This window comes from Xiphias gladius, chromosome 8 (assembly GCF_016859285.1).
Source record: "Xiphias gladius isolate SHS-SW01 ecotype Sanya breed wild chromosome 8, ASM1685928v1, whole genome shotgun sequence".
Lineage (NCBI taxonomy): Eukaryota > Metazoa > Chordata > Actinopteri > Istiophoriformes > Xiphiidae > Xiphias > Xiphias gladius.
Genome location: NC_053407.1, coordinates 13,143,696 through 13,159,750, shown reverse-complemented (window position 1 = coordinate 13,159,750; position 16,055 = coordinate 13,143,696). Strand labels below are relative to the sequence as shown.

The 16,055-nt window shown below is 43.5% G+C and overlaps 1 protein-coding gene across 4 annotated transcripts; it reads left to right on the top strand.

Moving 5' to 3' along the window:
• Nucleotides 1-1,349: 1,349 nt before the first annotated feature.
• On the top strand, nt 1,350-15,675 carry man2a2 (mannosidase, alpha, class 2A, member 2). Of its 4 annotated transcripts, none has more exons than XM_040131933.1 (22): nt 1,350-1,808; nt 2,147-2,404; nt 2,545-2,689; nt 3,954-4,125; nt 4,366-4,493; nt 4,849-5,022; nt 5,518-5,704; nt 6,514-6,691; nt 7,014-7,216; nt 8,075-8,257; nt 8,484-8,598; nt 8,717-8,787; nt 8,892-9,057; nt 10,102-10,338; nt 10,601-10,723; nt 11,028-11,142; nt 11,439-11,572; nt 11,703-11,844; nt 12,187-12,320; nt 13,189-13,383; nt 13,496-13,606; nt 14,120-15,675. In XM_040131933.1, exons 1-22 carry the CDS (start codon nt 1,677-1,679, stop codon nt 14,270-14,272), a joined length of 3,456 nt encoding a protein of 1,151 aa, XP_039987867.1. In that variant the 5' UTR covers nt 1,350-1,676; the 3' UTR covers nt 14,273-15,675. The 4 variants fall into 4 exon arrangements, with proteins under 4 accessions (XP_039987867.1, XP_039987866.1, XP_039987868.1 ...); XM_040131932.1 differs by having other exon boundaries at nt 13,493-13,606; XM_040131934.1 differs by lacking the exon at nt 13,496-13,606.
• Nucleotides 15,676-16,055: the final 380 nt, after the last annotated feature.

The window sequence follows — 16,055 nt, the reverse complement described above, 5'->3', positions numbered from 1 at the left end:
CGTGATATCTCGGTAACGTTAAAGTAACCCGGATAGTTAAAGTTTACACGGTCCCTTAGTGTGGCTAATGGGATAAGCAGCTAGGCTCGTTAACTAGCTGTCGTGTATCCGAGCTTACGTAGGGTCATGTGTAAATGCGGGTGTTTTAGTGCTATTAGTGCTAGCAGCTCAGCGATAGCTGACTAAAAGTCATTCAAGTTAAACCTTAACAGAGGTGCCACCCCTCAGTAAGTAACCCAAAGTAAGCTGGGCAGGGAAATTTAATAGTTTAAATAAGGAATTATGAATATGTAAGAATGTCCCCCCCTCCCTCCCCCGATGGTCACATGCCATCATGTGAGCATCTAGGGACCTGTTCTATATTTACATTTTGTCACATAAATGCACAGGTCTAGTCGCCAGTTAGCTCTGTCAGGCACCCTAATTTACAAAGGCTCTCATGGCGGAAATATTCTTCACCTGGCCCAGATGATCTGAGAAAGAGTCGCCTTCCTGTTGACCCCGGGGCTACTTTTCACTTAGTCAAAGCAAACGTAAATGCCAGATTATTAACCCAGCTCCCCGAGGTAATGCTGAGGGTAGTCCAAGCCTGAGAAGTGAGCGGATTATGATTGTGCTGGATTTGCACACAGAGGGAAACCGGAGCACTTATTAGTGCTGTGAGGAAACGCAGGCCAGTCTTCTCAGCTTGACACCCCCCCCCACCATTTGTCAGATTAAAAAAAAAAAAAAAATCTCTCACTCTCCCACAGAGCCCCCTTCACTTCTGCTTCTTGTCAGTGACAGTCCTGCTCTTGAAAAGGCAGGCTGAATACTTATTTTTGCACGCTCCATTAATCTGAGATTTTTCTAACAGCTGAAGAAGACCCTCTGATGTGATTTCAACTTGGCGCTTGTGATCAAGGACAGACGCGCTTGCCCATGCTGCCACAGTAGATATGCAATTACCATGCTACTGAGAGAAGAATGACATTTGTCTCATTTTAATTCCTGGAGCTGCTTCGGGCGGAGTTGAGACTTGATTAAAAAGCTGCTGCTCTGAGCCAAGTTGGTCTTTTTCTCAGACTATTTCTTTGCACTGCCACAGCATAGTGTGCAAACTGTTGTGGCACTGGAGGCCAACTGAGCAAAAGGGGACTCCGGCTGTACTGGAGGATTAGAGTCTGCTGTGGGAGTGGGGACTGGACCAGGAGAGCAGGCCCACAGCAACACACATCATGCTGCAGGGACACTAGACTCCCTGTTTAAGCCCCATTTCTGTGTGGCGCTTGTTTTTTTTTTTTTTTTTCTCTTTTCCTGCAATCTCATCGGTTTGGATGGTTGAGCACAAGGGCTACTTTGAAGGAGCCCACCGGTGGCTGTGGTTTGGCCAAAGCTAACAGACCTTTCGCCAGCCATTACCAATTTAGTATCCTTCTCCACTGCTCCCACTGCTGAAGTCCCCTTCACTGTGGTCTCCAGTATGGTGAGCGGAGGCTGGAAGCATTGCAGGAGTGAAACTGAACCATTAATACTGGTGTAGCTGGTTACTTACCATCATTTCGTTTTCGCACTGTGAAGGATTGATTTCCAGTTTTCAAGGACTTTTTTTTCCCCTCTCTGCTGGAAAACAACACCTCTGTCAAGGTCATTTTTCAAATCTAAACCCCGGAGAGAAGACTCCGCTCCAGAGGAGGATGAAGCTGAGGAAACAGGTGACAGTGTGTGGAGGGGCCATATTCTGTGTAGCTGTATTCTCGCTCTATCTGATGTTGGATCGCGTCCAACATGACCCTGCAAGGCGACAGAATGGCGGGAACTTTCCACGGGTAAGAATAATTGCTATAGTGGTGGTGCATGTATTGTGTGTAAACCTCCTTTCTGTAGTTAAATTTGTAGCACTTTTTTTGCATGTTTTTTTTTGCGATGCACTAGGAGCTGCATCAAAGCAGACACAAACACTTCTCCAAGGCCCAATTACTGATGTTTACATAAGTCTGGATTTTTTTTGAATGTTCAAATGTAAAAAGTCACATTCACTGGCTAATTTCAAGTCTTAAAACTACAGTTTGTTCAGTGTAACAGAGGTGAAGAATATGGGTGTGATGAACAGATGTTTTATGATGATATACTGATATGTGATTTATTATTTTTGTGTGTGTTTTAGAGCCAAATATCAGTTCTGCAGAACCGGATAGAGCAGCTGGAGCAGCTCCTGGAGGAAAACCACCAAATCATCAGTCACATAAAGGACTCTGTGATGGAGCTCACAGACACAGGAGCTGTGTCTCCCAGCGGCCACCTGCCATTCAGAAGTGCCAATGGGTCCTGGGTGCTACCATTTGATGGTCGCCCCACTTTCCTCGCTGTCAAACCCCAGGATTGCCAGTTTGCTGGAGGCAGCCGTGGTCAAGCAGACGTTCAGGTGCGCGACCTGCACTCCCCCAGATGATATGCTAAGTGGCCAAAACATACATGTTGTTGTTGCTACATTGTAGGTGTTACTTTGTGCTTCTTTTTGGCCTCTTACGTGCAAGCAAATGATGAGTTTGTGTTTCATTTTAGATGCTGGATGTGTATTCCCTCCTGAAGTTTGACAACCCTGATGGAGGCGTATGGAAACAGGGCTTTGACATTACTTATGACCCTGATGAGTGGGACAATGAACCGCTCCAAGTGTTTGTGGTCCCTCACTCCCACAATGATCCAGGTGAGTTGCGAGGGCGTCACACACACACGGCGCAACTTTTGTTGAACGTAGAACATGTCTCAGTGCTATGGTGAAAGTCTTTTTGTTCAAACTGTTTCTCGAGAAGCAGCCTAAGAGCTTTTTCCCAAGGGGTTAAAAATAGTGCCTTGTTTGTATAGAAAGAGACAAACCTGCTGTCACGCCTTACCTGAATGGGAGGCTAGTGATAGGGGCGAAGAAATCATTCAAAATTAGATTCTTGCGTACTCATTAGCATAATGCTGACATGATTGATAGCTTAGCCACAAACAATGGAATTAGAAAGATATTGGCATTGGAAAACTGTAGCTATTTATAGGTGGTGTTGGCTCAGATTTTATTTTAGACTGACATTTCCATTAAACTTGTTTACCAGCCCGCCACATGCTTGCTTACCTGACAGTTATTGATCTGTTGACAGGCTGTAGAGACCTACAAATTTTGCCCTTCAACGGTGGGAATAGACTTAATCTGGAGCTAAATAATAGTTCAACTGTGTTGAAATTGTCTCGTTAAGTTATTTTTTTCCAATGAAGCAGTGTCCAGTGTTTACTGTAACCAGTAATCATATTGTCAGCTCACACTGAGGACGCGTGAAATCAGGTTTGCTGGTAATCGGCTCATTTCTCTAAATGCAGAGGAGGGATTTTAAGTGTTTTAGTCAAATACAGGCAAGCAGGTCAAACAATGAGCATGTTTAAAAAAAGCTGCAATAAATAGGCCTGCCCCTCACTGCTGAGTAGAAGCTCTGGTTCACTTCACTATCACCCTCTGAAACACACTGATAATGATTCTGCGTAAGTCCAGAGTCATGTGGAACTTTGATCTCTAAAAAAAAATATATTAGCATACAATAAGTGAGATAAGTATTGGACTGGATGTTTATAGGCTGTGATACTCAATATTGTTGCACACTAAAAGTGTATAGAAAGTGCTTTTTAGTCACTTGGCTTGAAACCACTCTGCTAAATAGCTTTCTGATGGGAACAACTCTACTTGAATTAAATATGAGTTTTATTTTTGATCTGTTGCTGCACTTTTTCCACAGTGTTGAATCTCGTCTCCTGCCCTGTCTTCTTATCTTTATATCAGCCAGCTAGATGGGGGGGGGGTGTTATGTCAGACACTCCAAGTTGTAGGGGACAGTCTGTTTGCCAACTGTTGTGCAGATTTTTTTTTTTTTTCCTTTTTTCTTTCTTTCTTTTTTTTTTTTTTTTTTTTTAGATTTATCTTCTTGTCTTGTTAGGGTGGATCAAGACTTTTGACAAGTACTTCACAGACCAGACGCAGCATATTTTAAACAACATGGTAGTCAAATTGGCTGAGGATCCTCGCAGGAAATTCATCTGGTCTGAGATTTCCTTCTTCTCAAAGTGGTGGGAGACTGCCGACATACACAAACAGGAGGCCGTGCGCAAGTGAGTCACAGCTTAGCGAAGCACACAGTTTTGCCTTTCATTTATTCTCCACAATCTGAGAATTAGTTGAGATTTCTTTGATGCCTATTGGCCGTTAAGTACAGTATTTTACTCACTGCACAGTATGTGCTGGCAGACTGTTGATACTCTAAAAATAGCCTGTTATCTGGTTAATGTGACTCTCCCTCTTTAGGGCTGGATTATCCTCACCTAGGTTTCTTAATCCTCTCTCCTCAACAGATTGATCCTTGGAGGGCAGCTAGAGATTGTGACAGGAGGCTGGGTGATGACGGATGAAGCCAACGTTCACTACTTTGCCATGATAGACCAGCTCATTGAAGGACATCAGTGGCTGGAGAGAAATCTGGGTACAGAAATCCAGCGGAAATGATTCCTCTTCATTTACATTTAGGATAGTGATGCTTAAACGTTTAAGAAGCTTCTTTCTGTCTGTTAAATTTTAGGACTTTTGCCTTCACCCCAACTCTTTTCACTACTTATAACTCTAAACTTAAAATGCTCCCGCACTTCTCTTTGCTTGACAGAGAAATCTGAGATTGTCATCCCGCATGCAGCAGGTGTAGCCTCTCACTAAGTGGGTGATAAAATACCTTGTGCTTCTTTCAGTGCTTGCTGCTGAGGAGAATGATTTCCTGAAAGATGTATTCCCTGCTTTTGTCTTAATGTAAAGCTGAAATACTTGCTTCTTCCTCGCCGTCATAGGTGTAACTCCTCGCAGTGGGTGGGCGGTAGACCCTTTTGGTCACAGCGCTACTATGGCATACCTGCTGAAGAGGGCCAACCTGACCAGCATGCTCATTCAGAGGGTCCACTACTCCATCAAAAAGCACTTTGCCTCCACTCGCAGCCTGGAATTTATGTGGAGGCAGGCCTGGGGTGAGTTGACCGGAGCTAGCGATGTGATCTGAGTCATGTGCTCATCTGTGCTAAGCTCCTTGCAGAATGATTCGGGCCACTTGTCATGACCTTCCAAAGCTAGGGAAATATTGGAAGGACAACCAGTGCCTAATAGCTTCAGTGGAACTATTTCCATTACTATTTCTTAATGAATGAGATGTCTGCAGAAGATTGACTGTCCATTTGTTCTTTAATGGAAAATCTTCAAATGTTAGATAATATCAATTTCCTGCTTTACCCCGAGTCTCCAGAGAACATTGTAGGTGTGAGCTTAAATTGCCAACGCGTTTCTGAGAACTGGTGTGTCTATGATCATAAATAGCACCCTTACACAGAGCAAAACATGCCTTAGCAGGGTATTTCATTCTGGTGTTTTGAGGCCAAGGTCAACAATGAATGTTCCTCAAGCCAGTACTTTCTTCCTTTTTTATTTTTATTTTTATATTTTCTTTCTTTACTTGACTGCTTTGACAGACACTGGATCAAGCACAGACATCTTTTGCCACATGATGCCATTCTACAGCTACGACGTGCCTCACACTTGTGGGCCTGATCCGAAAATCTGCTGCCAGTTTGACTTCAAGAGGTTACCAGGCGGTCGGATAAACTGTCCGTGGAAAGTGCCACCGAAAACTGTGGTGGAGGCCAACGTAGCAGAGAGGTGAGCCATTTGGGGGTTAGTTGTCCTTTTATTTTGGGAGGTTTTAGGGTGGACATTGCTACTATAGGTCTTATCTTGACAAATTTTAGGGTGTCTGTTAGAGCTAGAGCAATGTATCGGCTGGGCTGATGCGTCAGCCACAATTTTTCCTTATGCAGATAGATTGGTATTGGTGTGTATTAGAGCTGAAACAGTTAGTTAAGGAATTGCTGGTTTTCTTTGTCAGGTGTGATAGAGTAATGAAAAGACACCAGTTAATTGAGAAAATAATCAGATAATTCCGTTACAGCCCCATTGTGTATGTTGGGTATTTAGATAACAATAAATGCCAAAGAGATGTTTGGGATCATTTAGAAACAATGTCTCAGTTTGTCAACAAGAGACCACCAAGTTTATTTTTCAACTGTAAAATGTACAGCTCAGTAAATATCTTTTATGTAAAATATGGCTCCAGCTGCTCAAACATACATGCAGAGCAGTTTGGTCACGGCTGTTGCAACTCTCAGAGTTTTCTTTCCTGCTCCCCTACAAATAAACTAAACTTGAACTTGCGCCAGTGGCAACAGCCAGAGAGGGTGGATGACCGGTGGGAGACAGACACAGAATGTGGATAGAAGTGCAGTCACATTAAGCAGCTTTTAAAGGACCTAAAGACCTTTCCAGAGCACACATTTCAGTGACTGATGGAGAAACACCCCGGACTAATCCTCCTCCTTCCAAGGTCATAGTGATTTCCTAGAAAAATGGTGTTTGCAAGGCAGGGGAGTTTGGATGCCAAGAAATGTATTCTGTTCCTCTGTCTCAATTAGGGCACACGTGCTCCTGGATCAGTACCGCAAAAAGTCCAAACTCTACCGCAGCAAGGTGCTTCTTGTCCCGCTGGGTGATGACTTCCGCTACGACAAGGCCCTGGAGTGGGATCAGCAGTACATCAACTACCAGAAGCTGTTTGACTACATGAATTCTCACCCAGAGATGCATGTACAGGTGAGAAAAATCATCTGTCAAGTGTCACAAATTGTGTTGCCAAATATGTATATTGTTTTGCTTGTTTTCATGCGTCTCAGCGTGTGGTGTACAAATTGTATCCATGTGTACAACCTTTCTTGTGATAATGAATCATGCAGTGGTATTTTAACTTGCTGGCAGAACAAAGAATCTGTCATGACTTGCTTTTTGGTTAAGAAGATGTTATGTAAGATGAAAGGCGCATGCATAACAATGAGAGCTTTTTATTTCTTCTGTTCAGCTGTGTTTGAGTTAAGTCTTTTTTTTTTTTTCCCTCGCTCAACATGTCATCTCTCTCCAGGCTCAGTTTGGGACTCTCTCAGACTACTTCAATGCTGTATACAAAGAACACGGAGTGGGCCAGGGATCCAGACCTGCAGACTACCCAGTGCTAAGCGGAGATTTCTTTGCCTACGCTGACCGTGAAGACCACTACTGGACTGGCTATTTCACCTCTCGGCCATTTTACAAGAGCCTGGACCGTGTGATCGAGTCACACCTCAGGTGGGGCCAATAAATCACACATTGCTAATAACTGAGACCCACAGCCAGCGGTTTATTAATTAATAATACTGCTGCTGTTAGTGTGAGTGAGTTCTGCAAAGGACAGAACTTATCTTGCATGGAAAGAAGATGTAGGTGCGGCATCCAAGGTCAAGGCACATACTTGAACCTGCAAGATCCTCTATTCAAACTAAAGGCACAATCCAAATCAAACACAGGAACCTGCTATCACTCCCAAATGGATCGACTTTTAATACAGGAACTAACACTAAACCACACTTAACCTTGAACCGCATCAGAGAAAATATAAATTTTTTTTTTTACTACTAATTTTTTTCATATGTGTAAGTTTTCCAAACACATTGGAAAAACAGGCCTATATTAAAAAAAACAAAACAAAATGCTTGTTTTTTTCATGTATACTTTATGCTAGACTTTTCATTTAGGTATGTGAACAAACCTTTATTTTATATTGTCTTAAAATGTATCGACTGGACATTTAATTCTCATCTGTGTCTGTCCAATTTCTGCTGTTTCTCTCAAAAGAAAGCACAACAGCAGACACTTAAAATGCATGTGAATTACATTAACAAAAAGGTGTTTCCATATAAGCATGTTGCATGAATCCTAGAACTAGATTTCAGAGCAGTTTTCTGGAATATAGCAAATAACACCGTTGAAAGCATATAAACTCTTTGTTTAAATTGAAAAATTAATGTAAAAATGCGCAAAGAAAAGAATCGGCTGTCCTCTTAAAATAGTGTACTGATGTCAACACACCTTTAGCTGACTAAATAAAGCTACCACATCGTAATTTAAAGGGCTTCTCAGTGATAACTGCTTGTCAATGTCTTTCAGGGGGGCAGAGATCCTTTACAGCCTGGCGGTTGCGAATGCTCGACACGCGGGCATGGAAGGACGCTACCCGGTCTCAGATTATGCCCTGCTCGTGGACGCCAGGCGCTCTGTTGGCCTCTTCCAGCATCATGACGCCATCACCGGCACCGCGAAGGAGAATGTTGTCATTGACTACGGCACCAAGTAAGGATCTGGGGTTTAGAGAGGAATTACAGTGTGGATGGCATAAATTAAATTCTTTGAAAAAATAATTGATATGAAATAGGAAACACTGTGCCTCCCCTTTCTAATCCACTGTCTCTCTGGCTATTTTACACTTTCCCATTCAATACTTTGAGGCAAAAATACTGAAAAAACATCTGCTGTGACTTGCTGCAGTAAACCATTGATTGTTCCTCCTCCTCCCTAGATTACTTCGTTCACTCATCGGTCTGAAGAGAGTAATCATCAATGCGGCTCATTTCCTGGTGATGAAGAACAAAGAGTTTTATCGCTTCTACCAGACAGAGCCCTTCCTGGAGACGGTAAGAAGAAACATGGTGTGACACCTCTGCCACCGTATATTAAACTTTTTAAAAACCTGCATATTTGGGCCTTATTTGGTATTTATTATGTTTCCTGTGTTATATTTTTCTTCCATAGGATGATAGGCGTGCTACTCAAGACTCTCTGCCACAGCGCACTCTAATCGAGCTGGACCCAGCAGGACCGAGGTATAATCTGCATCCCCTCGCATCTTTCATCTCCACTGACTCCTCCCGCTGCCACTCCTCCTCCATCCTCTGCTTGTGATTGCGTTTTTCATTCTCTCCGCCAGGTACCTGGTCCTTTTCAACACCATCGAGCAGGAGCGGCTGTGTGTGGTGACTGTGTTGGTCAACACAGTCAGGGTGCGAGTGCTTACCGAGGATGGACAGACCCTCCCAGTGCAGCTGAGTGCTCAGTGGAGCTCTGCTAGTCAAATGAGTGCCGAGGTATTTGAGGTAAGATGCTAAATTCATCAGGCACGGCAGGTTTCCGCCAGGTGAAGCTGGCATATCGCTTGCACAGCAGCGGTGTCTGCAGCAGTCCTCCATCAGCGTCTTCACTGTATCTGTTGAGCCACAGTACTGCTGTGTTCTCAAAAGCATTTTGACTGCGCTAATATCCCAACACAAAGTCATTTTTGTTACAGTATGGGCCTAAGTTGGAAAAAGAACATAGACTTGAAGCCTATAAAGTCACTTCTTGTTGCATTTAATATGTACATGAAGCTGCACTGATACCAAATGCAGCACATGCGTTTGTCAGATGGACACGAGGGCTTCAGATCTAGTGCACAGAGTTCTTGGGGAGCACTATAACTGCATATCTTAAAAAAGTTGTTAAAGTGTTGACTTGTAGAATCGGGGTGGCCGTAGCTCAGGCAGTGGAGAGAGTCGTAGCGTTGGTGGTTTGACCGCCGGCTCCTCACGTCCACATGTCAAGGCCAAATTGCCAACTGGCTTGTGTGCGTACGTGTACTCAGGATAGAATAGAATTAGAAATAAAAAGACTGACTCTGAGATATGAGTGTATATTTTCTCCTCTTTCTTTGGATGTCGACCCGCAAGCCAGCACACTCAGTTCTCGAAAAAAAAAACAAAAAAACAGAAAAAAAAAACAAACCATAAAAAATCCCCACATCAACTGAATCAGCTCAAATCATACATCGATTCTACGGGAATAAAAACATCCCGTTTATTCCACCGCAACTCTGGAGATTAATTTATTTTTCACGAATAAAATTCTCTTCAACCACTGAAATGAATTAAGTTAAATGATAGAGAAAAACAGTCTCATCTCTCATCATATTTTAATAACAGCACGCTGTTGCTAATGTGCAAATGCTTTTAGCTTTTGATGAATGCCTTGAGGTCAACACTTCCTGTTCCGATTTAACAAGGAAAATTAGTTGAAAAAATTCCAGCTTTTTGTGTCTTTAAATGTTGGTGCATTTGACTGCTGTAATTTAGACATATCCAACCATTCGTCCACCCTTTGCCCAGGCAACATTCATGGTGCGTCTGCCACCTCTGGGTCTGGCGGTTTTCCATCTTTACGACTCTCCGGACTCGCCCATGACGCTCCGCTCTGACACCCTACTCAGGCTGTCTGGACGGAGCGCCACTGCCCGGGCCGCGGACCCGCTTCCTGTCCGCTCCCAGCAGTCTGACCCGCAGATGTTCTACATCAGCAGTCAATCTCTCACACTTGGCTTCTCTGGAACCACTGGCCTGCTGGAGGTTTGTGTTTTATCTGCTGTTGCGCGTTGACCTTATATCTGAATTAAGGGTTTTCTCTTGTGTTTTAACTTTGATCTTTTGGAGGAAAAAGCCATGAGCTTGATTTCCCAATAAGCCCTTGCCGGCTGATCAAAGTGAACATCGCATGTCTTGTTGCTACTTAAATATCCTTTCATCTCTTTTCCAATTCTGTTTTTTTTTTTTTTTTTTTTTTTTCCCCCCTCCGCTCTCTCCTCCTCTGTATGGCCTTTCTCATCTGCAGAGTATCAAGCGCAAGGGTGATCCCCAGGAAGTGAAAGTTCAGATGCAGTTCATGGTCTACGGCACTCGCCCCTCCAAAGACAAAAGTGGCGCCTACCTCTTCCTACCGGATGGGAAAGCAAAGGTATTCTCTCAGTTGTTGTGTCTCAGATGTTTACTCACCTCACAGAAAGCTTTGACAGAGTCTCCCTTGTGTACTGCGTGATTGTATCATGCTGGGGAGCTCGGGGCAGGAAGGCAGTGCTGCTTCATCTTTTCTTGATTTTGAAGATCGCCCAATACACGAGTGCAGGGGATTAGTTGTCTTATTGTACCTTATTACTTATTCTGTTGGGGCGCTGCTTTACTTCTCTCTCCATCGTTCTTCCTCTCTTCCTTTTTAGCGCTAATTCTGCTAATGGCTCCACTTTCTCTCCTCCTGCTTTCAGCCCTACAATCAGAAAGAGCCACCTGTGGTGCGTGTCGTGGAGGGGCCTCTCTTCTCCGAGGTGGTGGCACACTACCAGCACTTTCAGCAGACCATTCGCATCCACAATGTGCCAGGTAATAAACACATAAAACTGCAAAATGGAATCAAATGGCCTTTGCTGAAGCTTTAGTTGAAGGCACCAGATGTTAAAATTCAACGAGGGGCAATTTGTTTAACAAAATGACAATTGATAATTCTATTAGGTACTTTTTTCCCCTTTCAGCTTACAGTGTTGCTGCTTTATTTTTTTCCCTTTGAGCAGGCTAATGCTATTTTGAGCATTTGGCCCATGCTTGCAGATCACATGTTTCCACTCACTTGCTTCTTTGGCCCAAGTTCCGTTCTGAATGGCTTGGTTTTGTATTTTCAGGGGTGGATGGGTTGTCTATAGACATCACCACAATGGTGGACATCAGGGATCAGACCAATAAGGAGCTGGCGATGCGAATGGTCACTGACATCCAGAGTGGAGACGTCTTCTACACAGACCTCAACGGTTTCCAGGTTAGTCCCAACCAGGCCAAGAGAGAAGAATAACTTGCACTTCTTATGTACTGCCAGAATAAAACTATATATGCAATATATATTAGTTTGAGCTATTGTGTGGTTCTCTGCATTTGATCTCCACTTGTAGATGCAGCCTCGCCGCCACTACCTAAAGCTTCCCTTGCAGGCCAACTTCTATCCAATGCCGAGCCAGGCGTACATCCAGGACAGCCATCACCGCCTCACCCTGCACACAGCTCAGTCTCTGGGCGTCAGCAGCCTGGAGAGTGGTCTGTATCTTATTGCAATTTATTTGATGTTATGTCCTTTTTCTTTATTTCAGTTTTGTTTTTTTAAATGAAAAATATATCTGAAATGAACTCTCTTTTTCTTTCTGTACTGCCTTTAGCCTTTTATGGAATAGTTATTGAACTTATCTCTCCCTCTTTGCCTTCAATAGGTTTTCAGTTAGAAGAGCAGCTCATATCCTCACATTTCTGTACAGAGCTAATCAGTTTATCGTGGATATGTGAATGATGGGGCTATTTGCGAATGTCGGATAGCTCAAAGTGTTTGTCTGAAAGTTCACTACAGGGGCTTTGTATCCAAGTTGTCTCCTCCTCGTCCCTCAGGCCAGCTCGAAGTCATTATGGACCGGCGGTTGATGCAGGATGATAATCGTGGACTGGGCCAGGGCCTGAAGGACAATAAGAAGACGGCCAACCGCTTCCGACTGCTGCTGGAGAGGAGATCCACGGGCAACAAGGTTAGTAGATATCAGCGGCGTAGGTTACTGAACCTGGGCAAGCTTTCTTGAAATCACATCAGATCGTATCTGTGGTGCTGAATGAGTCTTTGAGCAAGGTTGTTTAATGTAACAGTGTTTTGTCCTTCATTCCGTGTTCATTAACAACTTTCTTCATACCTTTTTTTTTTCCTTTTTTCACCAGTACTCATTACCATCCCATCTGTCTTTTCGTTATCCTCTCCACTCTCTAATATTGTTTTCACTCTCTTCTTTTTCCACTCCATTACCTTCAGTATGATGGCTTCTTTGCCAAACTCTCCTCCTCGTTTCATTCTTTCCTCTCCAAATTCTTCACTGACGGTGTTCAAGAGGTAATGTTTCCGTGGCAACCGTGAGGATGCTTGTTAGCCCGCATTATAGTCTGCGCTGTAGCTCCAGTTCCCTTTTTTTTTTTTTTTTTTGCTTCCCTCCACGTAATAGCCATAGCCAAGGCGGTCCGTCTTCACGACAGCGCCACTGAAAGTAACAAATTATATCGTTTATCAAGTAAATGTAGACATTTTGGCAGAGAAAGGAAGGCATTGGTTGCAGTTTTATCATCCAGCTCTCATAAAACTGCCGACGGTATTTGGGGTCTAGTTGCTCTGGCGTACATCGAACATCATGTTTGAAATATGACATCATAGAGCTTTGGCTGTAGCAAACCCAGTATCATTCGATTAGTACTGTGTCTGGACTAGAATTAGAAATGTACCTCCCACTCTGATAAACTGATTAGGGCTTTCTTCCTCATGTTGTAGCGAGGCATGAGGAACTCTAGAGTCACCGATGTTGTAATTTTTAAACTTAACCACCATGGTTTTAATCTATCTCTGCTCTCGTCCAGATGATGGACAGTGCAGCAACCAGCTTCCCGTCTATACTCAGTCACATGACCAACGCCATCCTAAACCACGAGGTGTTGGCGCTGCCCGTCCTGCCCAAAAGACGTGGCATCCCTCCTCTGCAGACCTTCTCCCCTCTCAAGTCCATCCTTCCCTGCGACTTCCACCTGCTGAACCTGCGCAGCATCCAGAGCCAGGTGACAAGACAGACAGAACAATACACATGCTAGTTTTGGCTTGGGGTATTTTGTGTGTTGACTTTTAAAACTAACGCGTGTGTGTGTGTGTGTGTGTGTGTGTGCGCAGCAGGACCCCCACTCTCCATCTCCATACACCGCCTTAATTCTTCACCGTCTGGCACTGGACTGTGGCCTTGAGACTCAGAACCTGGGTTTCAACTGCACCACCACACAAGGACAGGTCAGAGTAAAAAAACACACACACACACATGCTAAAAGAGAAGTGCAAAAAAAAAAAAGCCGAGATTTGTTTGGTACTGAAAAGGTAGATTTCCTCACATACTGAAACTTTGCTTAGATATTTTGGTTCTATGCTGCTTTATACCTCTACTCCACATTTTAAGAAGGAACAATTGTGCATTTTACTTCACTACGGTGATTTACAAAATGATAGCTACTAGTTAGCTACTAGTTAGTTTTCAACACGTTTGCTTTATGAAATACGATGCAGACCAAACAGTATATAAAGCAGTTAAAATTAGTTCCACCTCGACCAAGTACAGCATTAAAGTACCTCTCATTGTTAATGCAACTATAATAATGATTATATGTAATAATTTTATTTTAATTTAATAATATAAAACCCACAGGGGCCATGGCTGCTCAGGAGTTTTATTAGTATCTGAATATTTTTGAATTGTTTTATGGCTACTTTAACTTTCCAATGTTTTCCTTCCCTTCTCACTCTCTGCAGCTGAGTGTTTCAGGACTGTTCAAGAACCTGGACCTGCAGCTGCTCCAGCCCATGTCCCTGACCCTGATGCACTCCAGCACGCCGCTGGCCAACGACTCCACCATCAGCCTGGATCCCATGGAGATCTCCGCCTTCAAGCTCAAACTACGCTAAGAGCCGTCCAGGACTAAACGAGGCAATAAAAAAACCCAGCAGACTCCTTGGACCAAGAACCAGGCCTGCACCGGGCCACAGACTGGCAACAGAGGGGCCTGGGTCTCTCTGTTTTGTCAAGCAGTACCACAAACACTACAGCTCGGAGAGGAAGGGTCCACTGTAACAGGACTGACTGCACAGCAGGGGGCAGGCGATAGCTGTTACTGTGGATGTCTCCGAGAGCAGCAAAAAACCCGGGTGAACTCGCAGCTGTTCCCGAAAACAATTGAGACTGCCAGAAATCGCTCGTCAGATATCACCCGGTATCTGTTTATCCCTGTAATCGAAAATGAAATCTCATTTAGTTCTGCTTTGTAAGAATTCACGTCTTTTTCTATCTTTGCTCCATCCTGGACTGAACTACTGAATGTAAATATCCTAAAGGACGAGGGCGGTTGTGCCACTTCAGAGTGCAATTTACAAAGCTTTATTTGGTGGATGGGTTTTTAATTTTTTTTTTTTTTTAAATGTACGCAGTGAAGAAGACACATCACAGTGGTTTGTTTTTGTACCTATCAATCTAATGTTGACTGCAGTTTGTTTTTGTTTTTTTTTGTTTTTGTTTTTTTCTTCGACAGACTCGAATGCAGCAAAGAGAATGTGCGGTCTCTCTATCTCAGCTCGACATGAGACCCAAGCTGCGGCTCTTTAAGCTATCGTACGCCTGAGTCCAAGAGTCCCGCCTCATTCACTACGCGATAACAGTGTGATCGTAATCATATCGAATGACTGTTGACCTTCTGTCCGCTGTTTTTGCTTGTAGATAGTCCAAAGACCTTCTTTCCCTCTCGTCTTTTTACCCCTCCCTGAGCTTCCTCTTCGCTGATGAGAAAACTGTGGAAGGTCTGTGCGTTTCAAAGCCCCTGTCCGTCATTCCTGTGCTATACCTCGTATATACCACATGGCAGATGTATCGGTATGTGTGTGACTGCACAATATGTTGATGTGAATACTTGAGGTGTTTTTTGTTGGGGTGGGGTGGGGTGGTGGGATGTTGAGGTTACAGAGTAAACTATCAGGGACCATTCATAGTACTGTCATGTATCACTGATCAGTTTGGGTGTCCGCGTCGAGCAGTGGGTCACAGGAAATTCAGTTTCCTGGAGCCCAGCGTAACATTTTCACACACTTATAACGGAAATGTAGCAAATACTCGTTTGAGAATCTGAAATCAGAGAAAATGTTTTGCTTGGTAAGTGATGCATGACGATAGATGAAATAATTTATGAGTGATTCTTTTGAGCATTTCAACATTATATCTGTCATTATTTCTCCCAACGCAATACAATGGAGAGGAATGGAATTTCATTTTTTTTGTGCTCAATGCATTGAAACTTTTTTCATTTAAAAAAAAAAAAAAATGTGACAGCAACTAGTCTTTCCAGAAAAAACGTCCCTGTCACTCTGGATAATCCGCAGACCTCCCTGTGAAGAGATTTCCCTGGAACTACTCTCTTGTCAGAAATAAATGTCCCACATTCAAACCTCATACTAATTCTAAACAGGTTTTGAGTATGCTGCGAGTTCACGCTGGAACAGTGACCAAATTCTCAAAACTAAACCGTACTCACAGTAGAAAAAAACCCTGATTTTATTTTTATTTTTGGAAGCGTGCTATTGATGTAAACTATTGTACGACAATGCATTGCCCAAAGAAAATGAAGGAGCTGCTCACAGCTGCACAAAATTAACTGTGATGAAACAGCTTTGGGAACATGCCTGGTGGTGGGGAGGGGAGTCG

Excerpts from the sequence above, each read along its gene's own strand:
- man2a2 (XM_040131932.1), top strand. The coding sequence starts at position 1,677 with ATGAAGCTGAGGAAACAGGTGACAGTGTGTGGAGGGGCCATATTCTGT. Across the intron at positions 4,494-4,848 it reads GTGGCTGGAGAGAAATCTGG|GTGTAACTCCTCGCAGTGGG; the intron begins GTACAGAAATCC and ends TCGCCGTCATAG. Across the intron at positions 8,258-8,483 it reads GTCATTGACTACGGCACCAA|ATTACTTCGTTCACTCATCG; the intron begins GTAAGGATCTGG and ends CCTCCTCCCTAG.